Source organism: Crassostrea angulata, chromosome 4 (genome assembly GCF_025612915.1).
Source record: "Crassostrea angulata isolate pt1a10 chromosome 4, ASM2561291v2, whole genome shotgun sequence".
NCBI classification, from domain to species: Eukaryota; Metazoa; Mollusca; class Bivalvia; order Ostreida; family Ostreidae; genus Magallana; species Magallana angulata.
Genome location: NC_069114.1, coordinates 40,198,672 through 40,215,724, shown reverse-complemented (window position 1 = coordinate 40,215,724; position 17,053 = coordinate 40,198,672). Strand labels below are relative to the sequence as shown.

Genomic DNA, 17,053 nt, shown 5'->3' with positions numbered 1-17,053 from the left:
AAATGTAATGTTTTTTCCCTTAAATTTATATCCTAAATTATTCTTCAAGGAATTTAAGGGGAAAATATTTGAATTTTTTTTTCAAAATTAAAAAAAAATGCATGTACTCTATAAAAGCTATTGCTTTGCATGCATATGGAAAAAACAGGACAATACAGTACAGCTCACGAGTATCCCGACAAAAACACCGACCACCGTGTTTGAAAGTCCACGCTGAGCGTGGAAGTGTCGGTACCTTTGATCTATTGTTCTCTGTTACGGCCTCGGAACGAGAAAACACACGGTGCGACACGGTGCGACGCGATGCAACACGGACAATAACACGGTGTAACACGCGGTATTTACCTGTGAAAAAAGGATTTAGGAATAAAACTTATAAAGAATAAAATATTTATTGATGCACGAAAGAGAATAAAAGAAAAAGACCAAAAAAAAAAAAATAGAAATAAATAAATAAAATTTTTAGGCACGCAATTTTCAGACGTATGCAATTGTTACGGTTGATTTTTGTTGATATTAAGAACAAAAAAAATCGATATCGCCAACATAAAGGTTTGATCAATTAAAACACTAACACTTTCTTTTCCTTTTTAAAATTCAAATACACGGTTCCATAAGTTTTTGTTTCAGTCCGTTTTTAAACGTAGTAATAATCGTAGTTACTGTAGTTTGGCAGTTTCAATAGTGCATAGAATCATAACTGTGATCTTCTCTCACTTATACTCTATTCAACGATAACAAATATAACGGGTTGTTGAAAACAACTGTACTTTCTCTAAATATATAATTATACGGCTTTATATTTCATATATTTTCAAATTTTCTTTCTTTTAGACATGTGTGATGTACTTGTCCATGTAGTACCGCACAGTACATATTCATAGCGCTTAGAGTCCGTGGATCGGTACTTGATAAAACATTTTTATTTCATCTTTATAAGCAACTTGGGTTTAGAAATTATTTGTGTTCCAAGAAACTACTCAGTATTGCAATAATTACTGTTTGATTGTTTAATGATCGTCATATAAGAGAGAGAGAGAGAGAGAGAGAGAGAGAGAGAGAGAGGGGGGGGGGAATACCGGTATGAGTTTAATTTTAAGTACATTTTACTTGTAATTCAGTTTAATAAGTTAGATTTATAGTTTCCATTATATTGAACCCTTTTCCCGAAAATTGCGATAGAATCTATGCAGGCAGAGTCCACGTGCTTTCCCCGTCAATCAAATCAGCCCGCGAGATAGACCACGTGCTCCTTCCATGATAAGGAAAAAATGTCGTTCTATTGTTTTTTTTAAGTCCGCAAAATAGAAAATGTTTAGCAATGAAGTATTTAGTGTTTGAAATGTTTAGTTTCTTCCTTCTTATATTGCATGTATGGAGTTGGAATATAGCGTTGTAGAATCTCTCTCTCTCTCTCTCTCTCTCTCTCTCTCTCTCTCTCTCTCTCTCAGTGTGTACTTTTGTGCAATCATTTTTTAATTATAAGAGTTCTATTTGTATAAATTTAATTCATTTATTTTAGATCCATAATTTTAATAACAATTTTAACAGAATGACTAAAAGTTTGTAAAGTACACGATGTAATAAGATTTTTCGTTAAAATTTCGACGCTATTTTACATCACACATATTAGATTGGTTATAAAGTAAATAAAGTTGTGTTAACTGTTTAAAATGCTTGCAAAAAGTTACCGGTATTATCTCATTCATCTTTTTAATCAATCAAGTTTTTTCGTACATACATGTATGTGTACCCGGTAAATAATTTCTTATCGCAAGTTAATACTTTGTGAAATTCCCTCATTTATAGAGTTGCTGAATTGTTCTCCGGATCCACGCGCCGATAGTCTTACGTGTACATGTAGTTGTTTGTGTTCATATCTACAGACAATTTTTTTGTTTGTTAGAGATTAGAAAAAATCATGGAACTAACAAAGTAGAAGAAAGATATATTCAGACCATACACACGACGGGTTGTGATGAGTTACCAAACAGGTGTCCGTGGAAAGGTGTGAATAACGGCATCTCGAGTACACCTGTTCAGACGTCCAGATATACACACAGTTAGTTGTAAATTACAATGACACCTAACAAGACAGACAATAACACCTGTTGTGTATAGAACCCAAGATGAAAGACAATGTTGTGTATCTGATCAGTTTCCGTACAGGTGTATCGCACGAGTGATTTTTCATGTGAAATCACGAGGCCATTACCCGCTATACGGATATAAAGTTGAAAGATATTTTATGAAATGCGGGTATATTTTTAGTACCTGTACAATGCTTGAATATAATTTAACAAGAGTTTGTACAGGTATTTAACTATAAACTATAATATAAAAGTGATTTTTTGTTTATTTATTGCTACATAAAATAGCTGAAGTCCAAATTATTCGAGTCACCGGTAATATGGGGTTGTTATTTACTACAGCACATCAACGTGTTTTTAAAAAAAAACATGATCTGAAATGTTTTCATTTTTAATTGGTTTATATTAAGACTGTAAATTAATTAATAAATCAGAAAGTTTTCAGATAACAGAAAATAAGACGTTTAATCTCCCGACATTTTAATCGGATCGTCAGTTACAACATCACGTGTGTTTAGAAAAAAAAAAACACGATTAAATTGATTTGAATTTTGATTATATATCAACTGATTATTAAATATATTTGGTGAATTTATTTCAATTTATTTAAGAACAAATGAATTAAAAGGCACCCATTTACGTCGAGTTTTCAGATCACAGAAACTTAACTCCACGTTGACAGCCCCGACAATTTTCTAGGCCCATGCAACGTGAGTCGATATTTTTTTTGAAATATGAAAAGGATCTATATGTTTCAAACCTTGTTTAGCCATAATTTATTTATTTCTAAACATACGCTATTTCTATCAAAGTCTCAGGTAACGATATCCACGGAGTAACACAGTGGCCACGGAGTTACACAGGCGGCCACGGTGCGACACGGTGCTTTTTCTTGAATTTTCCAATACACATACACGGTGTCACACCGTGTACACGGTGCGACACAGACCGTTTTCCACCGTGTTTTTTACACGGTGGGTGTCGGGATACTCGTGAGCTGTACTGTATATGCGTATGCATGAATCAGCTCAATATCTAATAACAATGGCATGACACTTACAATTGTATTATCACCTTAATGAATACAAAACAAAACAAATCAATATCATGCTATATCATGTTAGGAAAGTTAAATGTTTACATTCTTCAGCACTTTTGTTATTTGTCCGTTTAATACTTGATGGGATACTAGGTGTGGGAATGGGATGGGGGGGGGGGGGTCACCATTTTACCTGTAGATTCAGTGTGGTAGACAGAAGATTGTACACCTCCTTCAACAGTTTGCTGATACTCTGACCACAGTACAACACCTGGGCTCTCTTCTGTTGGGACTCCAGCTCTTTTGGATCCACCTCCTTTCTCTTCAAGGTGTTGGCATTGCATCCAAACTCAAATGCTTTCACTCCATTAATACTTGGTTCCTATAAAAGATTGGATCTACAAAGTCCAATGTAATACTTGTTTGACAGACAAATGCTCACATTTCATAAGATTTGTCCCACTGCATTCACAGTGTTATATATTAATTTTCTACAAAAATATGTCCCTGACTTGAGCCATACCTCAGGATCTTTGTAGATCAAGCTGCTAACAGTGGACACAAAATTAGCCACCATGTTTAATATCACATTCATCTAGAAAAAGTATCCGTAAAGCTTGATATGAATAAACAGCTATACACCTTGAAATGAAAAAGAAATAGAATCAAAAAGCTATTGAGTTGTATAAAAATTGTAGAAATGTACCCTGCTTTGTAGATCTCCGACTTGGTATAGGACATGATTCCTTCGGGACTTGGCCTCTGAATCAATGGGAGGTTCCACATGCACAGGTTCCCGTGGGGAAGACTTGACAGACTTGCGGTTTAAAGCAGGCAGTTTTGTTCTCTCTTTTCGGCTGGTCTGTAATAATAGGAAAGCAATAACATCTTCATAAAGATAGACAACTCTGCAATGGCTGTCTAATATAAAAACAAGAAAAGTAACCCAGTAATGTTTATCCTTCAGACTTTTGTAAATTTTGTTGTTTTTTTGTTATTGGTTAAATAAATTTGTATAGATACCCTCTTTGGTTGAGATTTCTGTTTCTCTACAGACAGTACAGCTGTTTTGGGTTTGATTGGTTTTGCAGGTGAAACAGCCTCCTCTTCTTTCACCTGTGTCATTTTTATTTCATAAATATTCAATACCATCTACCTTTTATTTTAAAAATACAGCATATTAAGAGTATCTTTAAATCCCTAATTTATAACTATCATGAATCTCAATGACCAAAATAAACATCCTTGTAAGCATAAATCTCAGTCACTATATTTATTTTTATTATAACGATATCAAAATGCAATTAAAAAGTTTTTATTCCATAAACTGTAACAGTTTTAAAGGCATTTCAAATAGATAAACCTCCAAAACTGACTCCTCTTCTAGATCCAGCTCTTCCACATATTCACCATCTTCCACCATGTCAAGGGGTGCATCCTCCACTGGAAGATCTTCCCTCATAGGAATTACCAGAGGTTCGCTTTCTCGAATATCCACTGGATCTTGGATGATAACTAAAGACTTTGTGTCCTCAATGCTGTGAATGTCTTGATCTTGAACCTTGTGTTCAACCTTGACAGATGGACTGGGGACTTCGGATCTGGCCATCTTAGATGACTTCTAAATGGTGGGCAAAATTATTTTTTTGAGCTTAGTTCAATCATAAAATTTTTTATGCTTAAAATTTTATACTGTGAAGATTTATCAAGAACAAAAATACGCAATTCAAAGAAATCATTTGTTTCTTAATTTTAACTAAATCATACAGATAAAATTATACGAGAATATTATTTGGTACATGTAGGAATCTTTTTTAATGATATCTAAATCATTAATATGGTATTTCTAAAAATCACAATAATACTTTCTCTGCTCGTTTCTGTGACAACCTGAGGATAAGTTCAAGACTGCAGAGCTTGAATCTTATTATCTCAGACTTTGCTCTTGTACCTTTTGATGGATGATGTTCTCTGTCTGAAGTATTGTAAGATCTGAGATTTCTCGATATGCATCTCTTAATTTCATTTCTGTCTCTGCTAATAGCTTTTTAAAACGCTGAATCACATCGGTCAACTTTTCTATTTCAGTATCTTTTTCTTGCAGTTCTTTGTTTATGTGCATATCAGGTCCATCCTGCTGTAGAAAAAAACATTGAGAGAAAACATTCATAGACTTTCACTTCAAGATTTTAACTATAAAATACCTCCTAGCTTGGGCCAAGTGGAGAGAAAATGCTACAGCTTGACCTCTGGCCTAGAACTTGATTCAAGGTCACTACATGCCCTTTACCCACAGGCACTCTAAGTTTGATTCAGACAAGGCTGGGATGGGGGTGGGGGGAATGAATAATGGACAACCTAGTTGCATCAAATTACAAACAGACAGACACACCAGCAGAGCACAGTACTCATTTACATTTCCTTCATTGTATTGATTGGCTAAAATCTAATATTGATTTCATGTCAATGGACAAAAATATGAAGTGATATTAAACACCTTATGAGTTTAAGATCTGGGTTTATTCAGTTTGGATCACTGACCTGTGTCTTAACCTTTCTCAGCCATAAATTTCTGATATCTCCAAGTGTTGTTCCGTTACACGCTTGGCTTACAAATATAACATGTCAAATAGAAGTCTAATACAGCAGCCCCAGTCAGAATTTCAGTTGATAATATCTAAACTTTCCAAGATCAAGGTCTTACAAGAAGATTGATGTACTGAGGTACATGTACCAGACTCACCTTCTCAGCTGGAGATGGAGTTTCTGCTGGTTTGGTTCTGCTGCATTTCTTACAAGATGGAGGTGGTCTGCTGTAAAATGTAAAACTTGTAGATTAATATAAATTATATTAGGATGAAAGTTATAAATAAAGAAACAAGATATCAGTGCAAATTCATTACATCCAAACAAAATACATAACATTATAATTTCATAACTGATTGCTATTTTAATTTTTTTTAAAGTCTACTGATATAGGAAAAGCATTAAAAACCACTCCCCCTGGACATGCACTTTTAATTTGACTGTCTTCAAAAACAGAATACTAGTGTTAATCAAAATAATTTTTGTAAAAATCTTGTCAAAGAAACACCAAAATGCAACATATTGGTACTACATGTATTAATTATCTTTATTTGTAAACAAAAAAATCAAATCATAAAAAATGACTTTTAATTCAAAACGGCATCTCTAAAATATTGTCTGAAAAGTAACTAAATCATCCAAATCAATGAAGCATTCAGACATCTGAAACAATTAAACTGATTTTTCATTAAGCTGACCTTGAAGCTCGTTTGGCAGCAAAAGACAGCTTTTTGATCTCCTTATCTTTCTCCTCCACTGAAGAGGTTAGATTCTCCACCTTCTGGGCCAAACTGTTGATCTCATTGCCCAGCTCCACAAGTGCTACATCCTGTTAAAAATCACCATTATACTTACATCTTGTAAAACATCTCCATCATAATAGTGCGGTGAAATATCACCATCACTTTAGGATCATTGAGATTTTCAAAAGATCAAGATTGAAGAAGTACAAGGTTTATTAAGTTAGATATTCATGACCATTGATTATTTACATATATGCATACTACTCTCACACTAGCCCTGTATCCTGTATAATATAACTAATAATACATATACAATCATGTAGTTGTTTTCTTATAAAACTCTATCATTAGACAATTTAAAAAAACCTTCAGTGCCAGCATACATTTTTAAAAAGCACTTGTACTGATCAAGTCTGTGAAGTTAAGTCAATTTTCTAACATATCCAATTTTTAAAGGGTTTTCTTCTGTTATAAACAAGGTGATAAAAATCAGGCGACATTTAATCAAGAAAATTTAAAGCTAAAAAAAATAGGGTGTTTTGTTTTCTTCCCTTTAGTAAACTCATTCAAAAGATGTACATAACAGGAACAATTATTTTGCACATTGTCTGCTGGTGCATGAAGGGATAAAAGAGACCATTATTGCATTTACTGGTATCTGATTTTTTTTTTTAGAGAATTGTGCACTCAACAGGAAGCCTATTTTTAAAAAATTAACCACAGGGGCTTGTTCAATTTTCCCCCCCTTTTTTTTGCGTGTGTGGGGTTGTTATTGTGCTAATTCAAGTTCTCTAAAGTTTACGTCTCTTTAATATCTGCCACCCAGGTACAGTGTGTCATATGTCATAAACATTCTGGCTAATTACTGGAAATAAACTAGTTACAGTACTTGTGTTTTGAAAATGCCTTAAATATTTCATAGTTACAACATGGGCAATCAAACTCATCTTCATGTATACGTGTGTAAATTGATACATGTATATGCTTGCATGAAGTTTAATACATACCTTTGCTGCAAGTACGGGCTCAAATTCTCTCACTTTGAGATCTGTTTCTTTCAGTTCCTACAATACACAGAACACATGAGTTCCTTAAGCATCCCAGCAATTCCATTACTTTGTTTATCCAAGGCGACATCAATATGTACAGGCATTATATAATACACAAAAATCTTTATGAAAAAAGCTTCTATTGTCAGTTCACAGGTAAATATTCACAAAAATTTAATCTCTTTATTTAGTGTATAATACATGTACCACTATACAAAAATGTCCCACGTGTGCTTTAATACATATCTCTTGAAACAATACATGGTATACAATAAACCAAGTTTTATTCTTGTGCAAACATTTTTGCGGGGTTTGCGAGAGCCTTCTTTTAGCGTATATTTCTGGAATTAGTTCTCGAATGTCTCTAATATCTTATTTTTATAAGGATAATCTAAACCTTGATCATGAAAATTAGTCGCTGTGAATAAGTTTATCTCATGCAATTTGCAACATTAAGTTGTTGTGAATCAAAGTTGGTTTGCAGTAACTTAATGGAATGATGTACGAGCACTAGCTGTTACTTTTGTGAGGGCGGTAATCCTGTCCTCCTGCTCCCGTATTTGGGTTCTCAGTACAGAGGGGTCACTCGACATCTCATGGGGACGGTTGTTTTCTCCATTAAGCTGGGATTAAAGTTCAAACAAAGAGTAAAATAAAAATTGAAACAATGACACTATGTTAGTATGGAAATGAATTTTACAAGAGGTCTATGGCCAATATTGCAGACCTGAACAACAATATCAAATTAACTGCAACACCCCCCCCCCCCTTCCAAAAAAAAGAGAATAAATTCTAAATTCTTTCTTCCTCCAGATAATATGACCCTCTCCGACACAAGGGGTTACACAATTATTTGAGCCTTAGCAATTAACTTACCAAACTAAAATACAGAATAGTAGTAGATATATCTTAACCTGTAATTACTCGAGTTAAAATACAGGGTAGATTTATCTCATGTAGTGACTACCTGAGCTATAATACAGGGTAGATTTATCTCATGTCGTGACTACCTTAGCTATAATACAGGGTAGATTTATCTCATGTCGTGACTACCTTAGCTATAATACAGGGTAGATTTGTCTCATGTCGTGACTACCTTAGCTATAATACAGGGTAGATTTGTCTCATGTCGTGACTACCTTAGCTATAATACAGGGTAGAATTATCTTAACACGTGACATCCTAAGCTATGATAGAAGATAGATTTATCTCGCGTCGTGACTACCTGAGCTATAATGGTGGATAGGGGTATCTTTGCCTCCTCGTCTCTCTGTTTTTCACCATCATCATCAGCAGCGGAAGCCTTAGTGGTCTTTCTGCTCTCCTTTTCTTTGCGTAATTTCTTGATCATCTGCATGCGATAAACAAAGCATTATGCTGAGAGATAAAAGAAAGCCCTTATAATTTACGCTTCCATTTTTAATAAATTTTTACATTACCAAGACGTCAAATTTAACTTGTTTTCTCATCACCAAATCAATTGCCAACTGGCTCCAAAAACCCAGATAATTGATGCGTAAACTTCTTTATATGAATACAATCAAATTCCTTATCCTATTGCATGAACGTTTCCGAGCTACAGAACAGAAAATGCACAGAAAAAGGATGAAATCTGTGTACCTTTTTAGCTTTCTCCAAATCTGTTTCATATCTGATGATGGATTCCTTAGCCTGGACCAGCTGCACTTTCAGATCGGTGCAGTCATCTGCCAGCTGACTCTTGACCTACAATGTACTTTTGAATCAGATGAAGTCATGACCAAATCATATTCATTTGTTACAGAAACCAAATCATGATTATTAACTGCAATGCTTTACTCTTTTATATTAATATTTTTAAAGCTAAAATTGCTACAAAGGATAGAATGTAAAGGTTAAAGAGATCACCAAGCTCTAAGCAAGGCGAATATACTCTATGATTCACCTGCTCTCTCACCCTCAATAATAATAATGAAACATGCTTCTTGCATTAAAATCAATGTTTACATAAGGCTTCATCACAGATATGTCAAACAAGTAATTTCAAATGCCGAATGAAAAGAAGTGATTGATTAGTGGTGCATGAAATCTAATACACGTACAAGGTACATCATGTATATGTTAAATTCAAACTCTGTACAATACAATACACGGTACATTATGTATTCATTGAGTTTACATTGTGTACAGAATATACCGGTACTAGTGTAAGCTGTTAATGGATTAGGAAGAACGATAAAACTCAAATAAGACCAAAGTCTCGAATATAGAACTGTTACCTGAATCTCCTACAGATTCTACACAACATTGTGTTGTGTTTTCAGTGATCATATGCCATTAAACCTGAAAATGTTTGTATGGTGGAAACTATTGCCAAACATACATAGACTACATTTGCTAAAATTATCAACATGCAAAATAAGTTTGCTACTGGTAAAAACCCTACTATAACTATACATATATATACAGTCAAACTTTGTTATTTCAAACTAGATGGGACAGTTTACGGACTTTGATATATCCTATTATTCGATATCTCGGGGGTAAAATACTTGAAAAATAAGTGGTTGGGACTTACAAATCACTTCGACAAACTCACTGTATTCAAGATATTGGTGTTCGAGATATCGAAGTTCAACTGTATATATATACAGACACATACAGACACACACACACTTGGCCAATTTTATCTTTCATAGTTAATAAACAAATGCTGAAACTGAAGATTAATACTTACCATTTTTTCTCTCTTTATATCTTTGTTTAACCTATAAACATAATCAGACAATTTCCACTAGTTTCATCTGTTAACTTCAGTTTTTTCATGAAAGCATTTTGAAGCATGAGAAATTTTAATACAAATGCAATGTAATGATTGTAAAAGAAAATTTGTTTGAACCACATTATGATTTTTTTTTTAAAAAAGCCTAGAGATAAAACAATCTCCCTTTGACTCGATAATCAGATTTTATGAACATTATAATAAGACCCTAACCAATCTGTGCTAACCTATTGAATAACAACTGTTGCTTTTCCAGTTCTCCAAGTAGCTGGTATATCTTGTCTGTGAGCATTGTCACTTCTGTTTATAAAAAAATTCAGATTTACTAATTATTTTGAATATCTGCACTTCTCTGATAATAAATCCCTGTATAGATGCAGGTACAATGTACAAGGTTCTGTTTGTCTACAAATTGTTGTGACATAAAAAGAGGAAAATATAACAGACTACGATAATATGAATATAAAAATCAATCCAAAAAGTACAGTATAACCTATTTTTATGCAATTTTTTTCTGCCATTGCAAATATTTGCATTTTGATTCATGATAAAACTATAAGTATTATGTGATATTTTATTTTTTGTGATATTTGAATTGATACCCATATAACACATTTTGTAGATATTAAACATTTTGCAAATGAGATGAAAGCAAAATTTTTTGCAAAAAAATGCACAACGCAGAAAAATCCAGATGTACAAATTATACTGTTCTACGGTAATAGTACCGGTAATCTCAATATTCCCACCTTCAGAGCTTTCCTGACGAACTTTCTTCATCATCCCCACTATTTCATCTGCTGCATCTTTCCATGGAATAAACTCTGTTGATCCAGCCGGCACCTTCATTGTTTGAATGCTGACTGTAATATATCAACTTAATGTAAAATAAACATTGCAAGTTTGCTTATCATAAAGATGTAATACCTAGAAAAAGGTGATAATTTGAGTCTCTTGACTCAATATCAATACATTTCAATACCTGCGTATTCTGTACAAGGTTCATTTCCATCACTTTTTTTTAAAATTTCAATATTTGTCAGTAACTATATTCAATCACTGAAGAGTTTAATATATATCTAAAACCCAAGACAGAATATATCCATGTTACACAGGAAATCAATCCTTACTTGTTTTCATAAGCTGGAGATTGTCAAGAACTTTCTTTCCCACATGTTTTTTCTCTCTGCAAAAATAATTTTGATCAGCATAGATTCAAATTAATTGACAAAACCATGAGAGCTATAAATTAGAATAGCAAACATATCCTCTATGTAAGTAAGTATAAAGTAAATAAGTAAGTAAGTAAATAATTTATTATAGTAACATGTGTTATAACAATTAAATTACAAAATGTTGTACAAAGTAGATAATGAGACACCGGCCCATTGGGCCTATATGTTAAAAATATATGTTATAAATTAAATCTATAAAATAGATTGATAAAATCTATGCTAACGTATAGCTCATGGTCAATCGAGTATTTTTGGTTCACTATTTTCAGTTCGAGTCATTTGGAAATATTACATGTATAAACATCAACATAACCACAGGGGCTCGATCGATCGCCATAAACTGTTTGTCTTTTTCATGTGACCACCCATGTACTATAAAATTAGGGACGTATATACTAGTTAGTATATACGTACCTGATAAAATACGAGTATTAATAATTTCATAATAAAGGGGTGGTCACATAGTAAGAAAACAAAAAGTGCATGTGCAGCAACTACGAATACATTGTAAAGATAAAATTCATAATAAATAAATTCATAATAAATAATAAAAATCAAATTGACAGTCTTAAAAAAACGGTAGTATTTAATAAAATACATACACATTAGAATATGATGAACATGTCCTATGATATCTGTTGAGATTGTACTTCACAATCGCATAATTTACTTTTAATAAACTTTTCCCGCCATACTGTCGAACTGATATGTAATATTCTAATTATAAACGTGAATATTTCCGGATTTACTTACTCAGCTAATATTTGAGCTTTCCTCCCAGGATCTGCATTCAGCTGATTTTGAATTCTTTTCAGCTTTTCAAAGGTTGCCACAGTTTCAGCATAGCTTTTCCTAAAATTTGGAGTTAGAGGATATTTATAAGTTTAACATTTAAAAAGAAGAAGTCAAAAGCGTGGCTGTAGGTGATACAGGTACTAGTTGACAAGTAATTTATAGATCGTATTTTAAATATATAGTTATCTTTAAATTCATCATAATCAAAATGATTTTCAAGATATCAACTGCTATGTGATGAAAGATAACTTCACAACACAACCTCAAGGGTTTGTGATAATCTTTTTTTACGGCTACATTTCTTTTATGTGTCTATTAATATGATTTTAAGTTCATAATGGCAAGGTTGAGGAGCCCTGGCGTCTTTTAATTAATTCTTTAATATTTCTTACAACTTTTAAACAAATATAAACATAAAAGAATTTATACTTCAAAATATTTATAAAATACATGTATAAACATAGAATATTCTTTGTAAATCATGTTTGTGATAATATCTCTCTCTCTCTCTCTCTCTCTCTCTCTCTCTCTCTCTCTCTCTCTCTCTCTCTCATACGTAAGTTCATGTTCTTCTTTCTCGGTGATTGAGGAATCGACTCCCTGTTGAGATAACAGAAACATTAATTATAACCAGTCTTGAACTGGACAATTTGATTTTTGAAAAATTCGAGAACTTTAATTTTATTTTATTTAAAATATTTTCACTCACCAGGTCCGTGTGATCCACAGTGAACCACTATTTAGGTAAAATCAAAAAAATAGAACAATGAAGTATGTAAACATATTACTCCTATCATAAAGCAAATTTACAATATATTCAATCATATAATATCTTACTTATTATTTATTTTTAAAAATGCATATATAATACATACATCTGCCAACTGCAGAAGAAGCTGAAAAAAAATGAAAGTACATGTATCATTTTTTATACAATGCAGAAATTTTGTATTCGAAAATAACACCATATTATATGGGATACGAAAGAACGTAATATTAAATTTATTATTATTTTTGAATGTTTAGAAATTTGAATACAACATCTCTTTCTCTATTAGCTGCAGCTACAGATGACGTCATTTCTTCATATCGACCAATGAAAACATTAAGGTGATCTCTGATCTGGAATAAATTAATTAGTGCGTCAAAAGCTTAAAATTAAAGAATTTGATTCCACTACGTTACTTCGTTTACCATTTTCTCGCTCAAACTCTCAAACTGATGCTGTAAGTGTACATTTGTATGCATTAGATTTCATTTCAATAAATAACTTTTGATTTTTTTGTTTGTTTGGGTAGCGTAAATACTCACTTCTTTGGATTCGATATTGTTCACCTCCTGTTTTACTTTTGTAACATAGGATGCACTCTATCAGGGAAAAAATTATAATTTGGTTCCATACGACAAAAATACTAGTATATTACTGCGTCAAAACCAGACACTAAATTATCACAAAAGTAGATTTAGTATAACTGTTAAAGAAAGAAATCTGTCTCAGTAGCCGTTACATTATTAATTATATATTGTGATATGTTTATTATAAATATTCGATATAGTTTATAGTTTATGCATTAAATAAATCAATTTTAAGAACTCACTGTGGCGGTTTCCTGCGAGTATTCATCTATAGCATCGTAAGTGTACAGGGTCTGTAATAGAAAATCATACATTTGTTTCCCAGTTTAAAATCATGCCGGATAGACCTCCATGTTGAAGAAATAATTGAATACATGTATGTTCATCTCTTGTAAAGCAAAGAAGTTGTAAAATCTTAACTGATCTATTTAAATTTTTGAGTTTTTTTAATTGGAGGGAAGGGGGGGGGGGGGGGCTGTCAATTGGGTTCGTCACCTAGCAAATTATGGAATAAATCGACACTGCTATATATTAGATTAAAAATCTAATTGATACACAATAAGTATCTGTATATAATATAAAGAAAGATGATATAATTCAATATACATGTACATACATTAACAACTTTTGGTATTTAAACTTGAAACACTCTTTGCCCGATACCTGATGAAGACGCTTAGTAATGTCGGAGAGCTCTTGCTTGATGGCCGTTTTCTTCCTGGCGGCGCTGTTCTCATACACAGGACCCACTAACAGGCTGGTGTCAAACGTCTCCTGGGCGGACCGGTCCCTCACACCGGCAGAGGTCGACCCAGACCTCATGCTCACACCGCCGTATGGCCGCTTTCCCGTACTTACAGGTTTTTTATACATTGTTTCCAGAACTAATTACCGGTATTACAGAATTAATTCACTACTAATGTTACTTAATTCAAATAAAAAAATCTAAATAAAAAAATCCCACCACAAATTGGTCGAGATAATCAAAATTTCAAATTATTATTGTTACATGGCTTTCTTTAATAATTATGTTAAAATGGTAATGACAATTGTGACGTCAATGTGTTGTAACGTAAGTAGCATGACAAAACTGAAGGCATCCATTGTGACGTCATAATGTGTTTGATTTTTTTTTTCTTTTCCCGTAGTTTATGAATGGGTGTAGAAAATGAAACATTTTATGTTTTTTTCTTGACATTTTAATACAAATCGTGTTTTTATTTTCGGATCCTTCTGAATGAAATCGACTGTTGCATGTTACGCTACCGCTTTCGAGATCAGATTACGGATACCTACATGTATATTCAATTTAATGAGTTTTTTGTGTGTAAATAATTGTTTCCAGAGACGGAAAATAATCTTGATATTTTGTAATTGATTGTCTTAGTACATGTATTTCAATGAAGATGGCAATGTGAAACCTAATTTTTATCGCGCTTACATATTGATTACGCTCTTATGGACCTCTAGTAACCAAGCAATAGTTATTAAACATTAGTTTACAAATTTATATACATTGTATATTGTTTTTTTTTAGAAAGCTAACTGTTCTTAATCTACTTCAGTTTAACCTTACTCGAATCAGTAATATGTTGATGTAGGTGAGAATATGGGGCTTTGAGAATCACTCAAAATGAAGATTTTAATCAATCACATTCAAATTTGGATTTTTAATCTATACAAACTGGAAAAAAAAATTGATTATGATGGAGTTGCCCCCCCCCCCCCCCCCCAAGTTTTTTGTGAGGATGTAAAAAATTGGAATAAAAATAAGGAAATTAGGAGTGAAATTGAAGTTTTAGTTACACTACGCCAGCCCCCCCCCCCCCCCCCCCCCCCGGATTAGGATTTCGAAGATTTTGGACAATTAAATACCTCATTCCTTTTTCTTTTATTTGCTTGTCAAGAATTATTGGATGAGCCTGCCCCCCCCCCCCCACTTTCAAAAACGATGCTACGTGCCTGACTAATATTATATAAACTATGCAGGCACCTGACGATATATTTTTTTCGTAATAGTTAGGTAGAGGGTTCCGGTACATATCTTTGATATGAGAAAAATATAAGGTAATGTACATTTGATAAACTAAAATCATATGGAAAGTAAAGGGTTTTTTTTTAATGGTTTTTTTTAAAAAAGGCTCCAGGGGGAGTCGAACCCTCGACCTCCTGTTTACTAGACAGGCGCTCTAACCAACTGAGCTATGGAGCCGCGATGTCGACGGGGCGTTATACAACAATCATTCTATTGACACGTGATTTGTGTTTATTCCGATTGCAATCGCAACTTCTCGGGCCTTTTCTACAAGCGGCGCTTTCTCTGGTTCTTGTCAGGGAGCGCGTCCCTGACAACCTCCCTCCTTAATTATATTGAATAAAGGGATAGTAAATAGACCATTAATCATTTGATATTTAAATTGGTATATATTTAGGCGATTGTGAACACGATGTTTCGTATTGTCGACAAATTAAAGATAAAAGCACACGCAACCTTCGTATATTCCAAACTGCTAGCAAATGGATGATAGATTTGATGTATACAACAAGGCCCTTCAATTTCCACTAATTATGACCCTTCTAGCTTCCACCTAGTTCTTATCAAACCCATTCAAGCTCTGCCTAGGACCACATTGTCATTTGTTAATTTTCCGTGTATATAAATGCTTTATATTTACCATAGGCGTCGGAACTAGGGGGGGGGGGGGGGCTAGGGGGGGGGGGGGGGGGCTTAGCCCCCCACTTTTTTTTGCAAAGTTATACCTAACTATTAGAAACATAGCATGATAGAGGGTTCAGCCCCCACTTTTTCTCGCAGGAAAGATTATTGTTCCTAAATTTACCTTGAACCCCCCCCCCCCCCCCCCATACGGATTAGGAATTTCATGATTTTGGGAATTACTTTTTTCTCAATATTTCTGAGGATTAGTCTAGCCCCCCCCCCCCCCCCCCCCCCACTTTCAATTTGCTTCCGACGCCAGTGTTCACGGTATATAGCGACTATCTAACCTACTGATGCCTGAATTCTTTATACATGTATATGTGTAGGTACTCCCTATCCACAGGCGCGCCTGACGTTAAAAATATTTCTTTTGGTATAATAAGATTATCTCTTGTACTATAATATTATATCAGTTTAGTAGAGGGATCACATGCGCCTGGCGTTTAAACTATTTCTTTAAATAGTAAGATTACCCCCTATACTATAACAACATTAATAGTTCAGGGGGTAATCTATTTATTAAAAGAAATATTTTTTATCCTCAGGCGCCTGTGTCTCTATCTGTAAAGAAAAGTTTAACGGAGCGTATAAAAACATCCCTATTAGGCCTATATTATAAATCAAGTCAAGGAATAAGGATTGAAGTGAGGAGGCCTATTTACAACTCTAAGTTTCAGTGC

The 17,053-nt window shown here is 33.6% G+C and overlaps 1 protein-coding gene and 1 non-coding gene across 2 annotated transcripts in view; both read right to left on the bottom strand.

Moving 5' to 3' along the window:
* The window catches only part of LOC128179552 (interaptin-like), a 32,874-nt gene extending 18,200 nt beyond the window's left edge, over positions 1 to 14,674 (bottom strand). Inside the window, exons 1-24 of the mRNA XM_052846994.1 lie at positions 14,318 to 14,674; positions 13,897 to 13,947; positions 13,610 to 13,666; positions 13,337 to 13,420; positions 13,174 to 13,194; positions 13,008 to 13,034; positions 12,855 to 12,898; positions 12,257 to 12,355; positions 11,399 to 11,454; positions 11,018 to 11,131; positions 10,496 to 10,568; positions 10,224 to 10,254; positions 9,128 to 9,232; positions 8,733 to 8,858; positions 8,029 to 8,130; positions 7,466 to 7,522; positions 6,414 to 6,544; positions 5,873 to 5,942; positions 5,081 to 5,266; positions 4,493 to 4,750; positions 4,153 to 4,245; positions 3,836 to 3,991; positions 3,653 to 3,724; positions 3,323 to 3,511 (exon numbers count right to left, since the gene is read on the bottom strand). Coding sequence (XP_052702954.1) covers positions 3,323 to 3,511; positions 3,653 to 3,724; positions 3,836 to 3,991; positions 4,153 to 4,245; positions 4,493 to 4,750; positions 5,081 to 5,266; positions 5,873 to 5,942; positions 6,414 to 6,544; positions 7,466 to 7,522; positions 8,029 to 8,130; positions 8,733 to 8,858; positions 9,128 to 9,232; positions 10,224 to 10,254; positions 10,496 to 10,568; positions 11,018 to 11,131; positions 11,399 to 11,454; positions 12,257 to 12,355; positions 12,855 to 12,898; positions 13,008 to 13,034; positions 13,174 to 13,194; positions 13,337 to 13,420; positions 13,610 to 13,666; positions 13,897 to 13,947; positions 14,318 to 14,527 — 2,412 coding nt within the window. The 5' untranslated portion in view covers positions 14,528 to 14,674. The remainder of the gene's footprint in view (positions 1 to 3,322; positions 3,512 to 3,652; positions 3,725 to 3,835; positions 3,992 to 4,152; positions 4,246 to 4,492; positions 4,751 to 5,080; positions 5,267 to 5,872; positions 5,943 to 6,413; positions 6,545 to 7,465; positions 7,523 to 8,028; positions 8,131 to 8,732; positions 8,859 to 9,127; positions 9,233 to 10,223; positions 10,255 to 10,495; positions 10,569 to 11,017; positions 11,132 to 11,398; positions 11,455 to 12,256; positions 12,356 to 12,854; positions 12,899 to 13,007; positions 13,035 to 13,173; positions 13,195 to 13,336; positions 13,421 to 13,609; positions 13,667 to 13,896; positions 13,948 to 14,317) is intronic.
* Positions 14,675 to 15,792: 1,118 nt separating this feature from the next.
* Trnat-agu (transfer RNA threonine (anticodon AGU)) lies at positions 15,793 to 15,866 on the bottom strand. The gene has a single exon. It is a non-coding gene; the product is annotated as a tRNA-Thr (tRNA).
* Positions 15,867 to 17,053: the final 1,187 nt, after the last annotated feature.